This window comes from Crocodylus siamensis, chromosome 2 (genome assembly GCF_052110815.1).
Source record: "Crocodylus siamensis isolate JL-2025a chromosome 2, ASM5211081v1, whole genome shotgun sequence".
Taxonomy (NCBI): domain Eukaryota; kingdom Metazoa; phylum Chordata; order Crocodylia; family Crocodylidae; genus Crocodylus; species Crocodylus siamensis.
This window is the reverse complement of record NC_143396.1, coordinates 250746908-250772265: the sequence shown is the minus strand read 5'-3', so window position 1 is coordinate 250772265 and position 25358 is coordinate 250746908. Positions and strand designations below refer to the sequence as shown.

Sequence of the window (25358 nt, the reverse complement as noted above, 5' to 3'; positions counted from 1 at the left end):
AAGGAGAAATAAAATTTTGCACACTGCTGACCTGTGTGAAAGTAGTAAATATTTTGCATTTTTCATTTTGTAAAATATGTAAGCTTGGGCCATATGTGAACTGTGCTACAGGTACTGCTCTGAAAAATATTAAGTGATTCATTAACAGGAATCACTTGATGGAGTAACTGCAAGGGAAATAAATTTCTTACCCTTTTTAGTCATGAGGTCTATTACAGATATCTAACAACCACAAAAGAAATATATATGCAAAATTGACATGAGTGTATCTGCTCTCCTATTACCTTCAAGTCAGGTTGCAAAGCTCCCCTATTTTCTAAGGCATTTGGGAATGATAAAGATATGAAATTAAAAAGATAATGAAAAGTACTGTGAATATTTTAATTTTAAACAGTTCAGCAGATTATGGCCTAGATCCTGTTCTGCCTCTAAGAACAGGTTCTTATGAGTTTTTTTACATTTCTGAATCACAAAATGTAAGGTTTTTTCACTTTGTGCAATAGGCACAAAACACTAAGGTGCCTAGGTTTCTTACATGTCTCCATTTTCTGGTTTGGAAAGATCCTGAGGCAACCAGATTTGGAATATTGTGCAAGGTAAAACTATTTAGAACAGCCTCCTAGATGTTTAACTCCATCTAAGTCATGTGTGATCAATTTCTGTCTGGGAAGCAAATAAACTCTGTGCAAGGCCGCCAATTTATGAGGCAGGCCAAAACCATACTAAAGAGACTGAATGTCACTGAGATGTTGATGACAGAGAAGGACCCATTCACAATAATCTAGTGGTTAGAGCACTTGCTCAGGAAGCAGATCTAGGGTCTAGGCACTCTTCAGCCAGAGGAGATTTGGATTTACATCTCCCACTTCCCATGAAAATGCCCAAAGCGCCACGTGTGGATCAGATCCTATATCCCTCCAGCTGAAGATGAGCTACTGGGCGAAAAGGAAGGTAAGAGTCATGGAACCAGGAGGAAGGCAAGCAAGAAAGAACCTGACTGTCACCTAGAAGAGTGAGCATTCTCCTGGTATCTTGGCCACTAATGTCAAAGCTGTTTAGGCATTGTACCTGATGGCTATATAAAGCAAACTGTATGAAGAACTGTCAAAGAGTACCTAGGCAACCAGTCTCAGAAACCAAAAATGACTAGACATTATGCTAGCCACCTCATTTCCTTGTGTGCCTTTAATACCAGAAACTGGCATTTTATTACAGTAGTCATTGAATGCCTAGATGCTATACAAACATGCCTTAAAAGACGGCCTCTGCCACAAGTATGCAAATATGTAGAAAATCACTATTTGCATAAAGGTTTGATTTAACCATGCTTTCTTTCTTCAAATGAGACATTCTAGAATTTTAAAGGTTTGTTTCAGCTTTTTGTAATTGTTTTCAAGCCTCTTTTTGTTATAGGGATAAAAATTTGTTATATCAGACAAATTTTGTAATCAACTTACTTTTTCCAAATCCTCCATAGCAGATTTTAACTTGCCTAGCTTCCTGTTTATTGCTCCACGTCTACAATAGTGAAATGCTGAGGAGTTTCCTTCCTTCTCTATTAGGAGTGTTAGTCTGCTAATTTCTGCTTCTAAATCTTCAATATTAACAACTTCATCTTCTACCAGAAAAGGTTTAATTGAATCAACTAGTTCTATTTCTAAATTTGGCTTTGTTTCTTCTCCAGAATCTGTTTTTTTAGTTTCTGTTTGTATTTTAACGCCTTTTTCTTCAGAAGGACTCCTGCTTGGAGGGAAAGTTTCATCGAACCAGCTATACCAGATTTCTTTGACCCACTCACGAACACCAGACTCTTCTGGAATTCCTCCTTTACTTCCTGCAAACTTTTCAAAATCTAATAAACGAGGAAGACTGGGACTTCGATAATATCGGACCGATGGAGGTACTTTGATACAATATTTACGATGTGAATGAAGGCTTCCAAGGGATACAGATCTGAGTCAGAAAAAGATGTTAAAATTAACTAGAGGATCTTCAAGTTATACATATAACATGGTCAGGATTTGACAATCAATAACTTTTCAACTAATAACAAAATTGTTTTAATGAACAATACTTGTATATTTTTTACCTAACCATTAGTAAAATAAAATAAAATAAAATAAAAATAAATCACAAGCAAACACAAATATACTCTATTTTCATCTGTGGTGCAAGTCTTCCCACAGTAGTAACATCTCTGCTCTGGAACTCCCTCCCCCTTGTGGCCCACCAGAGCCCAAGCCTGGACGTCTTCCAGATGCACTGCAAGAACCTTTTTATTTGTGCAGACATCTAGAAAGCAAGGTAGTGTGGTTACTATTTGGGGAGTTTTTGTTATATACCTTATATATCTTATTTAATATTTTACTTGCTTTTAGAAGTTATCTTGTCTTTTATTGTAAGTCACTCTGAGGCTTTTTTTGAGAAGGGCAGAATATAAATCTAATGAATAACTAACAGCATTCAGCATCTAGTTCCCCCTCCTGAAATGTTCCCAATTTAAACTAAGGACAAAGCTAGGCCTGAGAAATAGACAAGTTCAAGAGCTACATAACAACCTAGATAACTAGATTAAATACATGAATTATAGATACTAATGGGATTCTAAGCAGGCCAACAAGAGTATGTGTCTAGGCACATCAACCAAATTGTAAGATGTGAGAAATTAATCTCCAAAAGGTCATTTCCAAAACTAGGCCCATAATGAAAGCTTCTTTGTAAAGATCACAGATAACCTCTCAGCTGGAAGCCTTAATAATGTTCAACATCAAAATCTGCTCTATGTCTGATTTAAGACCTATTTCAAACTATTCAGTGACAAAGAAACACTGCAGTCTTTAGCAGCTAAGCTAATCTTTAACACAAACAATGTTATCCCTACCACCAAAGAAGGGAGTGCTAAGATGGAATGTAGAGATAATATTTTATATTTTTCCAGACACTTTCATTCCAAAGAATCTTATTTTCTCAAAATAAAACAAAACTAGACACATATAAAAACACTAAAGTACAGCCACTTCTGAGTGAAGGCCATACAGCATACCACACAGAAATGGAGAACCTTAATCTTAATAAAAGTGCTATGAAAACTCTCATCTCAAAAAGCATGTTTAAAAAGTTACTTTCAGAAAACTGTCATCATGTTCACCCAAACTAAAGGCATCATGGCAATAAGCCACACTGCTCAATTTAGACAGCTTTTTAAGCCAAGGCAAAAAAAAGAAATGTTGACATCATAAGAACCTGTGAAAAGAGAATCGCCAATTAGCTAAAAGGTAAAATGGATTGAAGGATCAGGACTCAGTATCACTATATATGCAATCAGTGCATACTAAAAAACACTAGAAGGTGCATAAGCAAGTACTTCTCCCACACACATTTAATGCAACAGTAAAGATGAATAACACTTAAGACCTAGTTTGTTATCCAATCACTATACTAAAAAGCAGGTTTAAGCAAAAGTATTAACATGCTTTTATTGCTTCTGTGGCACTTTAATCCCTGATTACCTCCTGAGGTCACATCTCTTTTTACCTCCATCACAAATGAATAAGATAGTGACAACTAATAGATTTGAGCGATCTATGCATTCAAACAGGGTAAAAAGATGGAACTGCTTTCTTGGATGTAATCTGTGCAACTAACAGGACAAAACAGCCTAGGATTTCAGTTCCCTGTAAACACAGAATTTCTTGTTGTTCTTTCAGAGGAATGCAGTCTGATAGTTTTAGCTGTACTGTTGCAACAATTAAGCTAATCTTCTGGCATGGACACACAATATTCAACCTTCATTACCAGCTGAGTACCACTGTCCTCAAAAAAAAGTTTATCATGCCCTTTAAATAATTTCTAAATTTGAGTAATACTTGGCATTCAAAAAGTGGAAAAAATAAGTAAAAGATGACAATTGATTAAGTTATTTAAAAATATATATTAATTAAAGAAAACCTTTCAAGATTCTTTGGGGGTTGATTTAATAACTGAATCACAGCTTTCAATTTTGTAGAGTCTATTATCTTCTTTGATCTCTTTGATTTCTTTCTTTTTGGAAAAACAATGTATTTAATCCCAGCCTCTCGCGCTCTCTCAGCAAGAACAATGTCATTCTCACTGTCTCCTTGTCTGGTCACAGATGGCTGTTTTTCCACTGGCATTTCTGTCAGTACTAACTGAGGGTCATCATAGTTTTTATTCAATAGATGCTTAGTAGGGAAACTTTTCTCACTCTCAGTCTCAACCTTTAGCTCAGATATCCGTTGCTTCATAACCTTCATCTCTTTCATGCTGGTTTTGAAATTAGCTGACATCTTTAATTTTGTTTTTTCTTTGAAATCAGCCATCTCTGGTGCTGAGACCGATCTTTTAATCAAATTTATCTGTTAGGAGGAAAAAAAGCTAGTTTTATTTGATATTCATTTGAAATAAGATTTATATATTCCAATTGCATAGTCTGAATGAAATGTATATTAATATTTTATTTGAAAACAAGGGAAAAGAAACTGTTTCAGTGAGACTATGCTATGCAAAAAAGTAATTCAAAGAAAACACAACATTGTATCCAGAGTCATCAGAATATCTTTCAAAGTATGTGTGTCTGAACAATACTGAAGGCTGCCTGCTGCTGGCTGGCAGGAGAGACAGCAGGAGACAGGGAAGGGAGGAGGGCAGCAGGGCAGGAAAGGAGAAGTCTCCCTGGTGCAAAGCCCAGCTCCTAGCACAGCTGTCCCTGCAGCTTAGGGCAGGAGCAGCTCTGGGACTTCCTCCTGCCTGCCACTCCAGCTGGGATATCTGAGGATACACTATGCAGGGAGGCCCAGCTGCTGGAGGCCACAGGAGCAGCAATGTGCAGCCTCCTCCTTTCCTGTGGGGAGGGGAGCTGAGCAGGGAGTAAAGCTGCTGCTGCATGCTGCTTCATGCTGCCCCTTTCCCACCTGGGCTCCCTATACAGCCATTTCTCCCAGCTACCAGCTGTGATACTCTATTCTAAAGTGAGGCTTTGTGGGCATGTCTATACATACATTAAATGCACCATTGCTACTTCACATGAAGTTTAGTACCTCTAATATGAGGTACCAACTAAATGTGCAGTAGCCAGCATTTTTGTGATGATTAATGTGCAGTAAAATTAGTTTACTGCACATTAGTGTATTAGCATGGCTTTTACTATAATTAAGAGTCTTGTGTAGATGTGCCCTGCTTTCCCCATGATGAATGTGGGAAACATCATCTTGGAATCACGTAAATATGGCAGGTTACAAATAGAAACTCTTGGCATACAAACTAAAGGACAATTACAGCCTATACTGTCTGCCTAACTACCTAAAAAGTAAGGAGAAATGAAGCACTTGTTAAACTAAACAAAACTGTAATGTGAAACTTTATAATTATAACTAATATTTTTCAGCTTAATGCTTAGTTCTGGACAATTCCTAAAAAATAATTAAATTTACATAATAAACATAAAGGACCCATGAAAGAGATAGTACATCCATTTTCAGCTCGTTTTAGCAATGATTAAAAGTACCGGTCTTAGAAATGTCAACTTTCATTTTAGATAGTTTATTCCCAATGAAAAATAAAATGTATTCGTTCTTCATCTTATGAAGTTCTAGACTGCTTAGAACAGCAAGATGTATGCAGGTTTTCTTTAAGAAAATAATTATTTTTATAAGCATGCTACCATTTATTCACTACAGAAATGTTTGTATTTAATCACTTGTATGCACTGGTTTTAAAAAGCGAAGGCCCCTACCAGATGTGCAGGTAAAGACATGATGGGATCTGATGCATTATCCACACAATTGCATTTCCTGCCATGCCACACATGGATGGCAGGAGGTGTGATTGCAGGATCAAGCATCAGATCCCATAACACCTTATTGCCAGTACAGGGGGAGCCCAGGATCACAATCCCAGACTCCTTCTGCAGCAGCAGGTAGCAAACTCAGATGGCTGAGAACCCCCTCAGCTGACAGAGCCCTGTGTCATGTGGCATGGTGCTCTCTCACAGCTGGGAGCCCCCTCAGCTACAGGCTCCCAGCTTCAGGGATACATGGTGTACCCCCACGGCTAGGAGCCCTATCAGCTGTCGGGGCTCCCAGCCACAGGGACACACTTGGCCAGACATTCAATTAATGGTGTAATAGGAACCAGTCACAAAGTTATTACACATTTTTTATAGAATAACTGTGTGGCTTATTCCTTGCTTTATGACACTATTAATTGCTTTAACATGTGGCTGGCTCTCAACCTAAGATGTGATTAACTGGTTAATCATGTCTTAAATATAACGTCTGGCAGGGTCTTCAGTATAAGAATGAATGCTCAGCTAGTTTATTTCTTATTTTATTCTCTTAGCATGAATTAATGAAGTATACATAGCAAACTGGATAAAATAGGACTGCTATTCACAGGAACACAAAAGTCTAGTATTTTAAAAACCATCAATAAATAACCAAAATTGGAGATTTGTCAATTTAAATCATGTAGTGCATGTCTATACATGCCTCTTCTAAGAGGAGTTAGTCTAAAATCACCATTTTTAAGGAGCATTAAGGGCACGTGTCATAAAGCAGGTATCAAATTTAGGAAGGAATAGCCAAGTTGCATTAGCCCATGTGCAGATGTGCTAATACACATTAACATGGTGTGCATCAATAGCCATGTTTACACATGTATTTACAGGTGCCTAAACTTAATGTACCTTTGCTTAAGGCACATTAAGGTGATTTGGGTGCACATCTACACATGGATATGCTAATACATATTAAGGCACATTAACTTTAGGCGGGAATAGCTAAGTCGCATTAGCGCACATGCAGACATGCTAATGCGCATTAACGCACATTGACACACACTGTGTTAATGCACATTAGCATGTCTACCCATGCACTAAGACAACTTAGCTATTCACACCTAAATTTGATACCTACTTTATGCAGGTATCAAATTTAGGCTCAAAAAGCCTTAAGTCAGCATTTTTAATGCATATTAAAGGCACGCATTAATGCGCCTTAAAAATGATTTTAGACTAAGCCCACTTAAAAGAGGCATGTGTAGATGCGCCCAATGGATACACATTGTGTGAATGTGTATTAGCGCATTTGCATGTGTGCCAATGCAACTTAGCTATTCGTGCCTACATTCAGTGTGCTTTAAAGCACATTAGCGCATCCACTTGTAGATGGGCGCCTAAATCGCTTTAATGTGCCTTAAGTAAAGGTTCATTAAGTTTAGGTGTGCATAAATACACATGTTGACATACCCATAATTTATTACTGCACTGAACTTTAATTGCTGGCATTACGTTTCCCACCGTCTTTGGAAAAGTCAGGTACAACTCAGTTTAAAACTTTAGTTTTCATGAGGTGTGTACAAATTTTAAATACATACATATAAATATTGCTCCTATAATGCTCTTAAAGTAAAAATCTTGAACAGGATAAAAGATTGCTAAGGAAAATATGCCTAATGTTTTGTTGCCTTATGCTATCTGAGAACCAAAACTATAATTTATATACTGCTATAATCAGAGTCCAATATGGTGCATGGCACTTTACAGATAGAAACCATGACAATGCTAGTGTCCAGAAATATTTAGAATCCAAGAAGCTGATCCTGAAAATCTTTACTCAAGTAACTTGTACCACTTGCTTTGGATTAACTAGATGAGTAAGAACTGCTCGCATGAATGGGGATCCTATCCAATTTTTTTGTGAAGTCAGTAGGAGGCTCTTAGTATAGGGCTCCATTCTTCTGTTGTTAGATTGGAAGATTCCATTCAATCAATCCAAATTAAAGTTGTTTTTCAAATGATCTCATTTTTTAAATTAAGGGAAAAACATTTCCTTCCTAAAGTTAATTTTAAACATTACTTATACAATGTTGTGCTATAACTCTTTTTTATTTTACTGAAGACAGAAACAACCAAGCATCAAACAGATAAGATTGGTCTATAAAAACTAACAAAATCTAGCAAAAGTTATAGTACCTTTGACTCTCCAGTGCTAAAAAAATCTGGCAAGGAATGGCATCTTCTTACAATGGTTTTTGTCTATAATTAAAACAAAATGCAAAAATGGAGACTTCACATTTACTGTTCTTGATAACATAGTTTTCAATAAGAACACTTGTTTATGACAGATTCACTGTGTTAGTACTAAGATGCGGATTTAAGCAACAGCTGCATTAGTGAAACTAAATTATAAATGCAAACAAGAAAAAGAAAATGTAAGCAGTCATGCTGCAGATATTTTATATTATCAATATGGAGTTTCACATAGTTCCATTTATTTGTATGTCTGCACAGTACTGCATTGTACTATGTGGAGATGCACAATACATTTTCCTAGGTACTGCAGGTGATATAGCCATGTTAGTATAGCACTCCATCTGGTTTAAGCAGCCCTGCTAATGTTGCTATCCTGTTTCTGTTACCTGAGCTAGCTTCTTTTAACCTAGCTTGAGTATCTTTGCAGGTACTACATTGTGCCATGTTCTTTTTCCTAGGTTGTAAAAATGCATAGCAGATAGATAGATAGATATAAAATGATGCAATTAAGGATACATCAGAACATATCCCATCCATCTTAAACCTTGAAAGTTCAAAACATTAGATTTTTTTAAAAATATCTCCAACTTTTCATTCTACCTTCATACTGCTTCCATTGCTGTCAATGAAATGTCCAAGATTCTAGAAAGTATCCACTTCATTTCCAGCAGATGCCAAAATTCAATACAGGAAACCCTCAGTATCACAGGATTCAATACAGGAATTCAATACAGGAAACCCTCAGGATCACAGGAACATATCCCTCACAAACGGCAAGGGTCACCTATATATATATACCCTATCTTCATATAATTCAGAGCTATCCTACTGGGAGCCCACAGGGTGCATGCAGCCCCTAAAGGGTTAACATGCTCTGTCCTCAGCCTCCCACCCAGCTGTTACTGCTCCTACCACTCCAGCTGCAGCATTCATGTGCTTAGTGGAACAGGGCCAAACTGTACCCACCTACACATGGTGCAAAGGGTGGTGATGCACCCACCCACACACATGGAATGAAGTTTGTGGAGCCCATACTCGCAACTAGTGTGACCTCTATGGTGTATGCCCCTGCTGGTGCAGCTCATGGGCATATGACTGCCAGCCACTGACAAGTGGGATAGTCCCCACCTAATTAATAACCTTATGCAAAATCTTAATAGCAAGCTTGTATTGTTATAGCAAGAGTAATAATAAAAATTATTAACATGCCGTCAATTAATTTGGAAAGTTATTCTATTCTATTTTAATGTTGCCACTAAGGCTTTGATCTGGGCATGGAGCTGGATGAAGCTGAAGTATACACTGTTTTTTTGTATGTGCATACCAATGAAACATTCTTCCTAAAGCAATTGTCTCAGCAAAAGTTTTTATGCCTCCTGAGTTCCTGGTTAGACGAGAATATACATGGAGGTCATCAAAAGCTTGTCCTCAAGGTCACATTCTAATACATCCTATTTTTTTAGTGATGAGATGCATTAATTAAGATGTTGTTAACTATGGCTTTGCACTGAATGATATAGAAAGGAACAAGGCATAGTGTCCCAGACACGGGAAAAGGACAAAGATGCAAAGGATGAGGTTTACTTATGCTGCAACTCTACTACCTTGAGAATTTTATCAGTTGTCCCAGATAACTCTGACAGTAACTCAAAGTGCAGGTCATAATTCCTTCCTTAATTGTTTTCACCTCATGGAGTTACTGGGAGCATCTACACATGCTCCTGACTGTACAGTTGTTACTGCAGTCATTTAGTACTTGCTTGAGCAGCTGTTACTGTGCAGTCACAGTGCCACACGAGTCATTTCCAATAGTTTCATAGTTTCATAGTAGCTAGAGTCGGAAGGGACCTAGGTAGATCATCTAGTCCGACCCCCTGCCTTGGCAGGAAAGAGCACCGGGGTCAGATGACCCCGGCAAGGTGCTCATCTAACTTCCTTTTAAAAATCCCCAGGCTAGGAGCCTGCACCACTTCCCCTGGAAGCCGGTTCCAGGCCCTAGCCGCCCTGACTGTGAAGTAGCGCCTCCTAATATCTAATCTAAACCTACCCTCCGCCAGCTTGTGACCGTTATTCCTGGTCACTCCTGGCAGCGCACGGGGGAACAGGGACTCCCCCAATACCTGCTGATCCCCCCTGACCAGTTTGTAGCAGGCCACAAGGTCCCCCCTTAACCTTCTCTTGTGGAGGCTAAACAGGTTCAGGTCCCGTAGCCTCTCCTCATAAGGCCTGCCCTGCTGACCCCTGATCATACGAGTGGCCCTCCTCTGGACTCTTTCCATATCGTCCACGTCCCTCTTGAAGTGTGGCGCCCAGAACTGGACGCAGTACTCCAGCTGCGGCCTGACCAGTGCCGCATAGAGGGGGAGGATCACCTCCCTGGACCTGCTCGAGATGCCTCTGTGGATGCATGACAGGGTACGGTTGGCCTTCTTGACTGCCTCCCCACACTGCCGGCCCATGTTCATCGTGGAGTCAATGACGACTCCAAGATCCTTTTCCGTCTCCGTGCTGGCAAGAGGGGAGTTTCCCAACCTGTAAGTGTGGTGCCGGTTCTTCCTCCCCATGTGCAACACCTTGCACTTATCAGTGTTAAACCCCATCCTATTCTCATCCGCCCACCGTTGCAACCTGTCAAGGTCAGCTTGTAGCCTATTGCACCCTTCTAGTGCACCCACATCCCCCCACATCTTAGTGTCATCAGCAAACTTGAACAGGGTGCTTTCTACCCCCTCATCCAAGTCACTGATGAAGATGTTGAACAGTGCGGGCCCGAGGACCGAGCCCTGCGGAACCCCACTGCCCACGTCCTTCCAGGTCGAGAAGAACCCATCCACTACCACCCTCTGGGTGCGGCCCTCCAACCAGTTGGCGACCCATTTGACTGTGTGGGCATCGACACCACAGTCTCCCAGCTTTTTGATGAGGACAGGGTGAGAGACAGTGTCGAAAGCCTTCCGGAAGTCCAGAAAGACTACATCCACAGCAACCCCTGCGTCTAATGATTTGGTGACCTGATCGTAAAAGGCCACCAGGTTGGTCTGACAAGACCTGCCACTGATGAACCCATGTTGGTTGCCCCTGAGCATGCATTCCCCCGCAAGGCCCTCCTGGATGTGTGCCAGGATAATTTTTTCAAAGAGCTTACCCGGGATTGAGGTAAGACTAACTGGCCTGTAATTTCCCGGGTCCTCTTTTTTTCCCTTTTTGAAGATAGGGACCACATTGGCCCTCTTCCAGTCCTCCGGCACCTCACCAGAGCACCACGAGTGCTCATAGAGCCGCGCCAGGGGTCCCGCAATGACCTCGGCCAGTTCCTGTAGAACCCTAGGGTGAAGATCGTCTGGACCAGCGGACTTGAACACGTCCAGCCTCTCCAGAAGTACCCTAACTAACTCCTCGCTAACCCCTGGCCCAGGCGTGTCTCTCCCGGGGCCCGAGGGGGGCCCAGCAGGGAGGTGGCTGAACTGGTCCCTACTTAGGAAGACAGAGGCAAAGAAATCATTAAATATGTTAGCTTTGTCATCAGGCGTGACGACTAAGTTGCCCACCGTGTCCTGCAGGGGCCCCACATTACCCGGGACCCTCTTTTTACCCCCTATGTATTTGAAGAAGGACTTCTTATTGCCACCCTTCTCGCACATAAATGTGAATCCAGGTGGCCCACCACCAACAAAGCTGACCTTATCTGAACAATAACTCCTGGATGGGTTCTAGCATCAGGTACTAAAACTCTCAGAAGAGGGTATCCATTAAGCCACTCTCTCCAGTGATTCCAAGGCTCTGTGTTGGTGGGGGAAGACCAACCTATCCCTCCCTGTTCCGCAGGAGTCACATACTAGTCCCTCAGCATCTCTGGGATAGAAGAAAAGAATGGAGATGCACTCACCCTCACTCAGATTTCTGTTTCCACAAAATCCTGTCCAAATATAAACAACAAAGTTCTGTCCAAATATAAACTGAAGTACAGCTCATTGTCTCCGAGGTCAAGATTCAGTCAAAATTAGGACCCAAAGATTAGTTAATCAACATAGCTTCTTTCCAGCCTCTGAGAAGAGGGATCCTTTTTCCTGCAAATTTCAAAGCCTTCTGCCTTTGATGTTACATTGTCAGCTTGATGGTTAAACCTATAGTTCCAGTAGAGTTTATCAACAACAGCTGATGTGAGGTTAAACACAGAGTAAGAGATCTCCACAAAGCCAAGCTTAACACCATGTTAGTTAATGTGACTCAAAGTTGTGCTATCTAATGACAGCAAGCCATTTCAGTTCCACTTCTTTCCAAAACAACTTATTAGCATTTCTATCTATCTATCTATCTATATAGAAATGTTTGTTTTCTCCCACAAGTCTTGGGGAATAATTGAATTTATGGTAATCATCTATTCTAAAAGATAAAACTCCCTGAAATCAAGGAAATCGGAGGCCATAAAAGGTGAGATAGAATATTTTCTGTCCATTCTGAAAGAGATAACAAATTTAAATACTGTATTACAAGTACACTTAATGCAAGTGCCAATAAAAGTTAATTGAGACCTCAATACTTTTAAGTATAACAGCTCTATCTAACAACTAAGGATTGTTTAGTGATCCCTTAACCCTTGGAAAAGAAGACATGGGGAACAATATACATCACCATATAACTGTCAATGTCACTATCCTCCTCAGACTTTAATTCGTCTTCCTCTGGATGGTCAGAAGAAAAGTCTTCTATTATAACACCCTCAATAACATTGCTCTGTAACAGCAATAAATTTAAAATGCATTAAGTTGTACATCCTTGCCATGTCTGCTGCAGTAAATACAGTAAAATACCAATGACTAAACACATACTATAGTTAATCTAGTTTTTATAGAACTACTACTTAATTTCAAATTTATACTACATTCCTGACAGACAGCATATACCAGATTCCTACTGTATTCAAAATCTGTTTAGTGCAACTGAGAACAAAGCTATCAGACAACTGGTTACAGCTCCTTGAATTTCCAAAATACCTCCTCTGTTTGGCCCCAGCAACTTATGCCAGCTGGCAATGGTCCCCAAGGCACCATATGCCAGTTAGGAATGAACAGCCAGAGCACTACTCACTCTGGTCAAACTCTTCACACTGAGGGTAAGAAGAACCAGCACAGAAACTCAGCATGTCAGATCTATTCTGTATGTGAACTCCCTTGTGCAAAACAAATTGTCCTCCTTTCTATTTAATCTCTGGCACTGAAGCACTGACTGAGGACTGGTGGCTTCTCTACAGCTATTAGGGTAAACTTTTTAGAGTTCTATTTGAGTGCCACTCTATTTGAATGCCAGCAGCACTGAGTGGGCATCCCTTTTCCCATAACTGTCATCTTTTCTGTGCGTTGTTACTGTACCAGGCAGGGGAAAACATCCTAGGGTTCCCGTGCTCTCCCTTAGCGACCCCTACCGTGCCAAGGTTGCATTAACACACCCTAGTTCTCGCCCACCACATCGTGATCTTATGAAAGTTAAAGGGAGGTTGCTCTTGTCCTCCTGGTCACAGATCCTGCTACCCCAATCCTTGTTTATACAATGGGGTTCCGAACACCCCAGCCTTATGGGCTATGCATGGCTCCAACCACCCCTGTACCACACCCAAGTCTCACAGATGTACCAGACATTGTTTGGTCTATCTCACTCTCTGTACCCTCTCTGGCACTCGGGCTCTCCGCAGCCCTTGTCTCAGAGCCGCACCCCACAGGCGCTCTGGCTTTCCACAGCCTTGTCTTGCAATCATGTCCCACAGGCGCTATAGCTTCCGCAACCTTGTCTCACAACCACGCCCCACAGGCACTCTGGCTTTCTGCAGCCCCCTTTCCGGGGCTTCTCTGGGGTCTCCACATGGCCATGGCTCCCTTATGAGGCCTCCTCCATCCCCTTATAGCCTCACCCAGGCTCCCAATTGTAAACCGTCAACACAAACTCAAGCCCTTTGGCTATAACATAAACCTAAGCCATCTGGCCATAATCACCTTCAAGTCTGTCACCGGGTTTCTCCATCTCTCATCCAAACAAACTGCCTGTGCATTCTAGCCTCTTCCTTTTTCTCACTCCGGCAGAGTTCCTACCCCTATGGCTGCTGGCCGGCAACTGCCTGCCTGGCTTCAGCCTGGGAGTTATATGGGAGCCAGGTCCTGCCCCTTCCAGTCAGCTGACTCCCACCGGTTACCCAGGCAACCTGCAGCTGGGCTCCTCACTTACTGCTCCACAAGTAGCAGGCACCTCAGTACCCTGCTACAGTTACCATACAGCTACAGTTCTCAACCAAGATGCCACAACACCGTGGGGTGCTCCAACGTTCTTTTTACAGGTGCTGTGGGGTGCCACTCATGTTAGTACTGTTATGTGTACAAACATGATTCACAAAATATACCCATAAATTTCAAAGAGGAATCCTTAGTGTCAAAACATTCTGACTTGTTGTGGTCCAAGTTCTCTGCAACAAGAAAACTGCTCTATTATTTTTATGTAGTCAAAAAACAAGTGAAAACTAAGAGCCGATATCTTTTGAGATCTGCCTTGAGTCTATCAAGGGTTGTCTCAAGCTTTTAAAGACTGAAAACTTCTTTAAATATTTTATTATAAAACAACATTAACATCAAAACTAGAGGTGCACGGATACATCGGTCTGATATTGAATCGGCACCACTATAAAGAAAATTGACTATATTGGAAATCGGCTTTCTTTGCCTGACAAGACCAATAAATGTCCTGTGCATACCCACAGCCATAGTGCAGCACATAGGCAGCAAGGATTGCAGCCCAGCAGTTTGGAGCACTGCGTCCAGCTAGTAAATCTGTTCTGGTGGAAGGGGAAGGCAGAGGGAAGGGAAGGGACATCGGGGGGGCAGATTGAGGCCCCCGCCATGAGGTAGGGAGTGGGGCTGGGACAGGCCTTACTCAGCCGGGGAGGGACATGCAACAGAGCCACTAGCAGCTCATCCAGGAGGTAGGAAGGAAGGGGAGGCAGCTCCCACCTCCTGCACACAGCCAAGGAGGGCACAGGGGGCATGTGCCCCTGGATCTGCGCAAGGCGGGGCAGGCTGCCATTGCAGGCTGGGGCTGGAGCTGCACTGGGCCCTTCCTAGCAGGGGCTGAGCTGGGCTGGGCTGCGCTTGGGGCAGGTGGCAGCAGCAGTGCTGGGAGGGGAGGTTAAAGGGCTATGGTGAATACTGGGGTGGCTGCAGCCCCACCCCATAGTCTCCCCCCCCCCCCCAAACACATCCCTGGCCCAGCCCACAGCAGCAACTCACCCCACCCTGAGAAGATCTGGGAGCACTTGCCCCCTGTGCCCTCCTGGGGTGCACACAGTAGTCGGAGCCACCCCTACCTCCCCACACCCCACCCCAGATGAGCCACGGCTCCATCCTGCACCCCATCCCACCCTGGCTAGCCAATGCCTGCCCCAGCTCCTCCCTCACCACAGGGGCCTCAATTCGCCCCCCTCGCCCCTTCCCTTTCCCTAATCTTCAAGGGATGCATATCAGAAATTGGATCATATCTTTATTGGCCGATATGCCTTCTTAAAAATCAGCTATTGGTATCGGCCAAAAAAAATCTCTATCGGTGCACCACTAATTAAAACAACATAGTGATGCTGTCTTTAAATTATTTTCACTGTCTACAAGGATTTTTTTTTATCATGTTTTAATGAGGATAGGTGAAAATGTACCAGAGACAAAAGTAAAGCAGCTGTAGAATTGTTTTAAAAGAGAGAACGCAAGTTTTAAAATAGCATACTTGAGTACACAAAAAGTAGGTGAAAAATGTAAGACTTAATACAATCAACTTAAGTAATATATTACAAGAGCGCAAAAACCACTAAAAATCTAGTTAGTACTAGGATCATTATAATGGTTGAAAACTGAAGTTAAACCAAAGACTTTTAAGAAATATATTGTATACATGGTCATATAATCATAACTGATTTACATTGCTAAATATACACACTAATACAGAAATCTTGGTAAACAGCAGTACAAAGAATATCAGCTACTATAGTTACCAAAAGTTGTGTTAGAGCAGTGGGGAATCAACCTTTTTAACAGGTGTGCCACAAATCAGCTCTACACCTTCCAAGTACTACTCTAATCTCCTTCCCCTGCCCAATCTGCTGCTCTGGTTTCTATTCCCTGCCCGATTTGCCACTCCGCCGCCAGACCCCTCCCCACTCTGCTGCATGCCAAATACAGAAGCTACCCAGACCACTTGTGGCTTCCATGCCACTGGCTGGCTATGCCTGTGTTAAGAGAAAGAGATATAAGCATCTAGAAATGGTAACAAATTGAGAATACATTGAAAATTATTTACCTTATACTTGGGAAACAACATTTGCTTCATGAAAGAGATGGGAGCAGAAAATTTTGGTGGAGCTGGAGCCCAAAATGTTTTAAGAGTCTCTGAGTAAAAGGAAACCTTTAAAACCAATAAAATTAAGTTACATATTAAAAACCAAACTAGATGTTAAATATCCTTATGTTATTATAACTTGAAATAACTGGTCCATGATAAAATTCCCTTATACATTTAATAGGCTTTACAGAACAGCTGCATCCAGTATGATATCAAGAAATGAGACACACTTCACAACCTAAATAAAGTACACTGGAGAGTTATTCTTTATTGTTTGTTTGATTTTAATTTGTTGCTAATTGCCAGTCCTGAGCCTAATTGAAGTGCCTACCATGCAAAAAGTGGTTATTTTTATACTTATCATGTGAAAGACTTACAAGCTTCTAACCCAATCATTAGAACATTTTAGTAATAGTTTGACTACCAGAAATAAATGTAAAAACCCCCCAAAAATTATGCCCCTAAGTGTAAGGCACCCAAACTACTTTCACAATACATAGGTGCCTCAAAAAGGGAACCAAAAATGCCAAGCAGTTGTGGAAGAAGTCACCTAAGCCCACCAATAAGAAACACTAAGGATCAGGGAGCATCTTAAATCTCACCTGGTCCAGGACTTAGGCACTAAGCATTAAATAACTGAACTGTCTATTTAAGATAGACAGCTAAGACACTGCTTTCAAAATACAGCTGAAGGAGGTGGTGATAGTCATTGTTTATAAAATACATAAACACATGATTTGGAACACGTGGCAACCTTTAATGATTCAGGCCTAAGAAAGAAACTCCTCTAGGTGCAGGTTGATCCCAAACTGCCTATTGCAGGGATTGTTTCCCTTTCTATGAAGCAGTCAATAACCCTATTTTTGACAGGATTCTGGACTAAATGGTCCTATCCAATGTGGTAATTCATATGTTCCCATACAATAACATTTCAAATAAAGAAGCAGCAGTAAAGATTGTATCACTGCACATAAAAACCTCTATTGTGCTTTTGATATGACCATATTCACCTGAATCCAAAATGATTTTGAATTTAAGAAAACCCTCCTACAATATTAGATTCTATACATGGAAAATTATAAATTTGTTATACTCTTCCATGTATAGGATCTAACTAGTGGAAAATCAATTTAAATTCATCCCCCAAACTGCTGTAATGGGGAAAGCAGCAACACAGGGCAAGGGGACAAACCCCCAGCCCTTACCTTCCCTGCTTACCCCCTACTGACCTTTATCCCCCATCAGTGCCTGTGTCTGCCCCATCCCCCTTGCCACCTGGCCCTGCTTGCCACTTCTCCCCACCACATTACCCCCACACCTTCTGTCCCCCAGGTCTGTGCCTTCCCCTCCTTCCACCTGCCATCCCTGCTGTTTTCCCCCTGCCATATGTCCCATGCCACCTGCCCCCTATCCCTTATTCCCTCCCTGTGCCTATCCCCCTGTTCCCCTTTGTCTCCTGTCACCCTGCCCTTTTGTCCTATCCCATGGCTGGGCCTAACCCCTGCCACTTGCACACTCTGCCCTTCCCTGTCTCTTACCTTCTGCTGCTTTGATCTGCTTTGGCTCTGACTCCAGCTCCAGGGCTGTCAGCAGCAGCGACCCTGGCCTGGTCTAGTCCCACTGTGCCCAAGCCCCACCCTGCCCAGGCAGACAGAAGCAGCAGCAGCCCTGAGCCTGCTTGGGTCAGAGCTGGAGGGGCCAGATTCAGGGCAGAAGGAGGTAGAAAAGGCAATGCAGTCTCCCCTCTGCTCCCTGCCAAGCCACACAGGCAGATCTCCCCTGCATGCCCTCTCGCCCTCATTGTAAAGTCTCAGCTGGCCACATGCCAAGTGGCAACTCAGCTCCAAGCTCAGGGCCAAAGCCAGAGCTAAACTACTGTCTTCCCCAAGCTGGTATTTGAAACTATGAGAAGGCTTTTTTTCCCTCATGCTGTTCGGGGGGGAAAAAAACCTCACCTGGGATTTAAGTAAATAAAAAATATGGGTGATAAAAATCTACAGGAATTAATTATAAGGATCAGAAGACTTCCCCTACATTTTTTTCATGCATGTCACATGCAAACAAAATGATTTAGTGATTTTATTTCAGGCTTTATGTAATTACTTGCAGGACTGTGGAAATACAATGCATATTTTATGAGAATCAGTTCTTACTTTTTCTCCTAAGAGTTCAAGTCTTGGCTTTTCTACATAATACTCAGCTTTTTTCTGCCATTCAGTTAGACTTTTTGATGTGTGTGGAGGTAAAACATGAATCCCACCTTCCTGATTTTCCTGGAATAGTTCTGAAACAGGAATACCTTCATAACAAATTCTGCCGTAGAACAAAAAAAATTAGTAAGCTTCTCTGATGTCAGATATTTAAAACAAATTAAGGAAAACCATTTAAATACTAATGAATTCAGATATTTTTTCCTTAGGATTAAGCCAAAAGTAAAAATACATAATGTGCTACACTTACTAAAATTATTTTCCTAGAGCGCACAAGTCGTTTGTTTACCATTACTATTTATTATACTATAAGCATAATTTGTCTGACATTAATGAAAACTTTTCTAGAAGGATAGTTATCTATTCTCTAAGAGTATAAAGCATGAAACCTCAGTGTCAAAGCCTCTAAATCAGTGACTCTTAACCAGGGTGCCACCAGATCCTTTGAAGGGTACCATGAGGTGTGTGGAGATAAGCAGATAAACACAGGCTCAGGCCTGTCTCTGCTATTCTGGTCTCCACCCCCACTGCTTGAACCCTCTGCAAGGTGATAAATCCTGTAATATATACATTAATTGTGTATGCTACACATTCACAAAAATTCTGGAGGGTGTGTCACAAATCCAATTAGGTGGCAAAGCATTGCTCTAGACACTGTATTCAACTGAGGGTTGTCTGATCAGTAGGGATCCAGGTTTTCTGTTTGTTGTGGAAAAATGTGGATTTTCTCCTTTAAAGAAGAAAAATCACAGAAATTCTCTCTGAAGAAGAAACACTCAGGAAACTGTGGATTTCCACTTGCAGAGTGGCATAGTTCCATCCTGCAAGGGGCTGCCTGGGGCTGGCAAGAGCAGGATGCTGGGATGCCACACGCATGGCAGCCAGGCACTTATGGCAAAGAGCAGCTCCCGCTGTTCCCTCCAGGTAAGTCTGTGGGGGTAAGAAGCACAGGCAACACAGCGGGGGGGCACAGGCAAGACAGTGTATGGGAGGCACGTGCCTCACAGATCTCTGCACCCACAGCGGGGTGCATGGTTTCAGCCATGCTGGACCAGCTCCAAGCAAGAGCCTCCCTCCATGCCATGGACCAGTGGGAGGGACCTGGCACAGGAAGGAACATTGTACCACCACGGCTGCCAAGGTGAGGCATCCCCTGCATGCCCAGCAGCAGCAGGGGCACAACTCCACACCACCACCACTGTTGCACCTCAACTTGACAGGCATGGCAGCGCAGCACTCCCTCCTGCACCGGGTGCAGCCTGCTGGGACACAGAGGCAGCTCCTGCCTGGATTTGATATGGCCCAGCTGCAGCCCCACACCCCGCTGTGGGCACAGAAATGTTTGGAGGCATGTGCCCCCCTAGCCCCCCCACATCACCTGTGCCTATACCCTTCTTTCCCCACACACACACACCCCTACACTGGTAGCCTTCCATATTGTTTTAAAATTGTAAATATATCAATAAAACATTGTGTTCAACTGATACCTATATATGTGGTGTTTCATTTTAATCTTGGAAAAACATGGAATTTGGGGGTTTAATAAGAGAATTTGGGGGTTTTTTAAGACAGAAAACCAGGATCCCTGCTAATCAGACCCATTGGATATAGCTACACTGTCTCAGCGCTCTCATGGAACATGGCTCTTGAGTAAATCTTGCCCACCTGCTCCTACTCATGCACATGAGACAGTGAAGCACTACCAAGGATGTCTCTCCACTTCCTGCCACCCCCTACTCTCTACTTCCAGTGGGACTGAAAGTAGTGGTGGGGACACCCCCACCCTCACCCAAACAGCTTTGCCGCCTCATTTCCAGGTTTTGGATTTCATAGTGCATTAATTAACCCTTTATTTCAGGCCCATTATTACAACTATGAAAAAATACACTTATTGAATAAAATGGAACTGGTGAAATATCTAGTGCACTTACAAAAGAATAAGAAGGAACACTCATAACTTAATATATCCATGTACATGTATAGCTATCTATAAAAGTTTGTTACATTTGACTCGATTTTTTAACTTCATCAACACATGCTGATACTGACATCTGCTGGTGTTAAATAGCTTTATTTTGGGGGGATAAAAACTAAGGTAATGAAGTGTCTTTTGTAAGTTGAGAATTAAAGTTCTATTTTTTCATCTCATATTTCCTTGTAATTTTTCTGAACTTCACAGTATAATAAAGGACCTGATTCTCATTCATAATCAACGTAAATTCCATTTTAAGAACTGTTTACATTACAAGAGTGGTATGTAAAGGGACCTTAGCTGCTATATGAACTGATTGGATTTTGGGTCCTACAAACAATGTTTTAGGCATTAATAACAGTGATGTAACAAGAATCTTTTTCCAGCTGGGGGAAAAAAGGGAAAATCAGCACTCCCGCAAAAATACAGGAATTCCCCTTGAAATAAATCTTATCAACCATACTACATTTATGAACTTTGCTTATGTACAAATGTAACTATTCCCTACATTTCAGCTTATCTTTACTGCTAAAATAGTTCTCTCATGGCAACTTAATTTGCATGAATTATCACAAAGTAAAAACAGATTAAAGACAAGGAACTTTAGTTCTACTGTACTATGAAATAAACTTACCAGGGTCAGACCCAAGCAGGGATATGGCTCACCCTGACACCCTTATTTCATGGTAAACTGAAGTGCCTTCTCTCCAGTAAGGATTTCATATGCTTTAGTTAACAAATGTGACTTTTATTAAAGCAACAAAGACACATGCTTCAGCAAATTTGAAGCCTGACACACTACAAATTCCACAAACAGGTACAAATTTGTTTGGCCTTTATTACAGGCAAACAGGAGACAGCCCAAGTACTCCAAACTAATATTGCACACATAAAGAGAACACATCTATTGCTACTGTAACAACAGACAATGTAATTTGAATTTGACTATATTCTGCACAAAAAAAGTTCTATCCTCTGCACTAGATTCTCTCTAGTTTGATTATTTGTACGGTTAGAATTTACCAAATGCAGGGGCTAGTCATGCCTCAGTACCTCCATGGGGACAACTGTCAAAAGAAGTCTGCACTAATGTCACACAAATTATACCTATGACCTTGCAGATTCACATAGTTTGTAAATCTGAAAAGATTACAAGTTTTTAGGTAGAACGTAGTGCCACAAGATGGCAGTACTCCAGAGAATTCAATGTCATTGGTTTCCACAGGTGAGACCCCAATTCGGTAAGGTGTTTAGACATGTGCCTAACTTCAAACTTTAAAGCCTCATTAATTATAAAGGGCTATCATGACCAGAGAGCTCTGCATAACCTCTCCCAATGAAATCAGACCAAGATCAGGGACTAAGAGCCTCAAAAGCCACTATATCACAGCCTGGGGAAACATCACTGCAGGGAGTGGCCAGTAACAAAAGACACTTTCCACTAATTCCAGCTCACCAGTGGGACCAAGAACAGTTCATTAGGCATCTCTAAATCTGGGGAGGAATAGGGCTGTGCAAAGCTTCTAGTGCTGATTTGATTCAGAGAAGATTCAGCCCGAGATTAGTTTAAAGCTCTACGTAGTCCCCTCCCCGATGGCGTAATAACATAGGTGAGTTGGGAGTCCAGGAAGGGTGGGAGTTCTTCTAGGGACTGATCCTGCAGGCACAGAGGGGCACTATCCCAGTACACATAAAGAGAGGCAAAAGAGCCAAGAAACCCTCTTGGCCGAGCAGGGAAATCCAGGAGAGCCTACAGGGGAAAAGAGAGGCTTACAGGCAGCCACCAAGGAGGAGTATATCTGCTTGGCTCATGCTTGCAGGGAAGCAGTGTGGAAGGCCAAAGTAGAAACAAAACTCAGGCTGGCAACAAAGATTAAGGGTAACAAAAAGTCCTTCTTTAAGTATACAAGGAGCAAGAAGAAGCTGCAGGGTAATGTAGGGCTGCTACAGGATGGAGTACAGCAACTCATAACAAACAGGATGGACAAAGCTGAGCTCTTAAATGATTTCTTTGTATCAGTGTTCCTGGACACCGATAAAAACATACCTCCCAATGAGACTTTAGTCTGGCATGAGAGAGATATCAATCCACCAACGGTTAGTGCTGACTTAGTGAAGAAGCACTTGGAGGGGTTGGACGTATTTAAGTTGGTGGGCCCCCATGATCTTCACCCCAGGGTACTAAAGGAATTGGCCAGTGTCATAGCAAAACCACTGGCACAACTGGTTGAGTGTTCTTGGAGCTCAGGACAGGTCCCAGAGGACTGGAAAAGGGCCAACGTGGTCCCTATTTTCAAGAAAGGGAGGAAGGAGGACCCAGGTAATTATAGGCTGGTTAGCCTCACCTCTATTCTTGGCAAGACCTTAGAAAAAATCATAAAGGATCATATTTGAGGGGGACCAGTAGGTAACCACAATGCTAAGGGGCAACCAGCATGGGTTTATAGCAGGCAGATCCTGCCTGATTACCCTGGTCTCTTTTTATCACCAGGTCACAAAGTGCTTAGATGTAGGAGTAGAGGTAGATGTTATTTACTTGGATTTTAAAAAGGTTTTCAACACAGTGTCACACCCAATTCTTACAAATAAACTATTTAGCTGCAACGTGGATTTTTTCACAGTCAGGTGGGTGGGAAACTGGCCTATGAGATGCACCGAGAGAGTGGTGGTGGATGGGTTGGTTTCTACCTGCAGAGATGTGGGCAATGGTGTCCCCCGAGGCTCTGTCCTTGAACCAGTACTGTTCAATATCTTCGGTGATTTGGGTGAGGATGTAGAAAGCACTCTATCCAAACTATGGGGTACAAGAAACACACTAGAGGGTAGTAAGGGAATTCAGGTGGATTTGTATAAACTGGGGAAGTGGGCAGATCAGAATAGAATGCAATTTAATAAAGATAAGTGCAAAGTGCTGCACCTGGGGAGAAAGGCTCACCAAGACACCTATAGACTGGGAAGTACCATTCTGAGTACCACAGCAGTGAAAGGGGTCTCGGAGTCATAGTCGACACAAAAATGAACATGAGTTGTCAATGTCATGAGGTAATAAGTAAGAGTAACCACACTCTTTCTTGCCTTAGTAGGTGCATCATGAGCAGGTCTTGCAAGGTTATACTTCCCCTCTATGCAGCGTGGGTGAGGCCACAGCTGGAGTACTGCATCCAGTTTTGAGCACCGCACTTCAAGAGGGATGTGGATAACCTGGAAAGGGTTCAGAGGAGGGCTGCATGCTCCCGGTGCACGGTTGTCACGGGAGACTTCAACTACCCAGACATCTCAAGGGAACAGTGCTCAGCCAAATCCAAGTGGTCCCAAAGCTTTCTCTCTTGCGTGGATGAGCTCTGACACAGGAAGTCTACAGGCCTATGAGAAGTAAAGCGCTGCCTGACCTGGTTCTGGCAACGGGGGACAACCTAATCAGCAACCTAATGATCAAAGGGAAGCCAGGTGACAGTGACCACAAGCTGATCACCTTCACCGTCTGATGTAAAGCTGGCAAGTCAGTCAGCAATACAGAAATCCTCGACTTCAGGAAAGCTGACTTTGACAAACTCAGGCTTACCAGTGAGGCCCTAAAGGGCCACAATCCAAAGGGGAGGGGAGTTCAGAATGACTGGTTGCTCCTCAAAGGAGCAATCCTGGATGCGCAAGCAAAATCTATTTTGTCTCGGAGGAAAGGCAGTAAAAGGGCACAGCAGCCCCCTTGGCTCTCCAGGGAACTAGCGGACCTCCTGCATCTAAAAAAAAAGACCGACAAAGGATGGAGGACTGGATCCACCTCCAAGGAGGAATACAGACCTGTATGAAGCGAACAAGGAAAGCCAAGGCTGCGATGGAACTCCAACTAACTACAAGTATCAAGGACTTTTTTAGATATGTGAGGAGGCAGAGAAAAAGCAAGGGCAACACTGGACCCCTGCTAAACCTGATGGGACAACTGACAACCGACGCCGAGGAAAAAACCAACTTGCTAAATGGGTACTTTGCGCCAGTCTTTCACCAGTCCCATAGGACGCCCCTGCTCATTACGGGACAGGGAAGCCCAGGTGATGGAGATTCCTTACCCTCCATCAAAGCTGACCTCGTGAAGAACACCTTGAGAGGCTGCACACCTTCAAGTCAGCTGGCCCTGACAGTCTACACCCCAGGGTACTCAAGAAACTGATAAGCATCATAGCTCAGCCCCTGGCACGGATCTTCGAGAACTCCTGGCACTCTGGTGAAGTGCCTGAAGATTGGAAGAAGGCCAATGTGGTGCCGATCTTCAAAAAAGGGAGGAAAGTGGATCCAGCAAACTACAGGCCCATCAGCCTGACCTCTATCCTGGGGAAGGTCTTAGAAAAGATTATCAAAGAGGCCATTCTTAACAGACTGGCTGATGGCAACACCCTGAGGGATAGCCAGCACAAGTTTGTTGTGGGTAGGTCTTGCTTGGCCAATCTTATTTCCTTTTATGACCAGGTGACCTATCACCTGGACATGGAAGAAGAGATTGATGTCGTATATACTGTCTTCAAAAAAAACCTTCGATCTGGTATCCCATGATCACCTCTTGGCAAAACTGGCTAACTGTGGCCTCATCCTCACCATGATCTGCTGGCTGGGGAATTGACTCTGTGGTAGGCTGATGGAAGTCAATTGTCGTGATGCGCTGTGACCAGTAGGGTCCCTCAAGGCACTGTTCTTGGGCCTATACTATTCAACATCTTCATTAAATGATGTGGACATTGGTATCAGAAGCAGACTAGCTAAGTTTCCC

General features: G+C 42.6%; 1 protein-coding gene across 1 annotated transcript in view; it reads right to left on the bottom strand.

Moving 5' to 3' along the window:
- The window catches only part of TTC6 (tetratricopeptide repeat domain 6), a 136090-nt gene that overhangs the window by 88858 nt on the left and 21874 nt on the right, over positions 1 to 25358 (bottom strand). Inside the window, exons 8-13 of the mRNA XM_090034981.1 lie at positions 18571 to 18730; positions 16376 to 16480; positions 12683 to 12784; positions 7991 to 8053; positions 3949 to 4376; positions 1458 to 1953 (exon numbers count right to left, since the gene is read on the bottom strand). Of these exons, the coding sequence (XP_089891107.1) occupies positions 1458 to 1953; positions 3949 to 4376; positions 7991 to 8053; positions 12683 to 12784; positions 16376 to 16480; positions 18571 to 18730 (1354 nt within the window). The remainder of the gene's footprint in view (positions 1 to 1457; positions 1954 to 3948; positions 4377 to 7990; positions 8054 to 12682; positions 12785 to 16375; positions 16481 to 18570; positions 18731 to 25358) is intronic.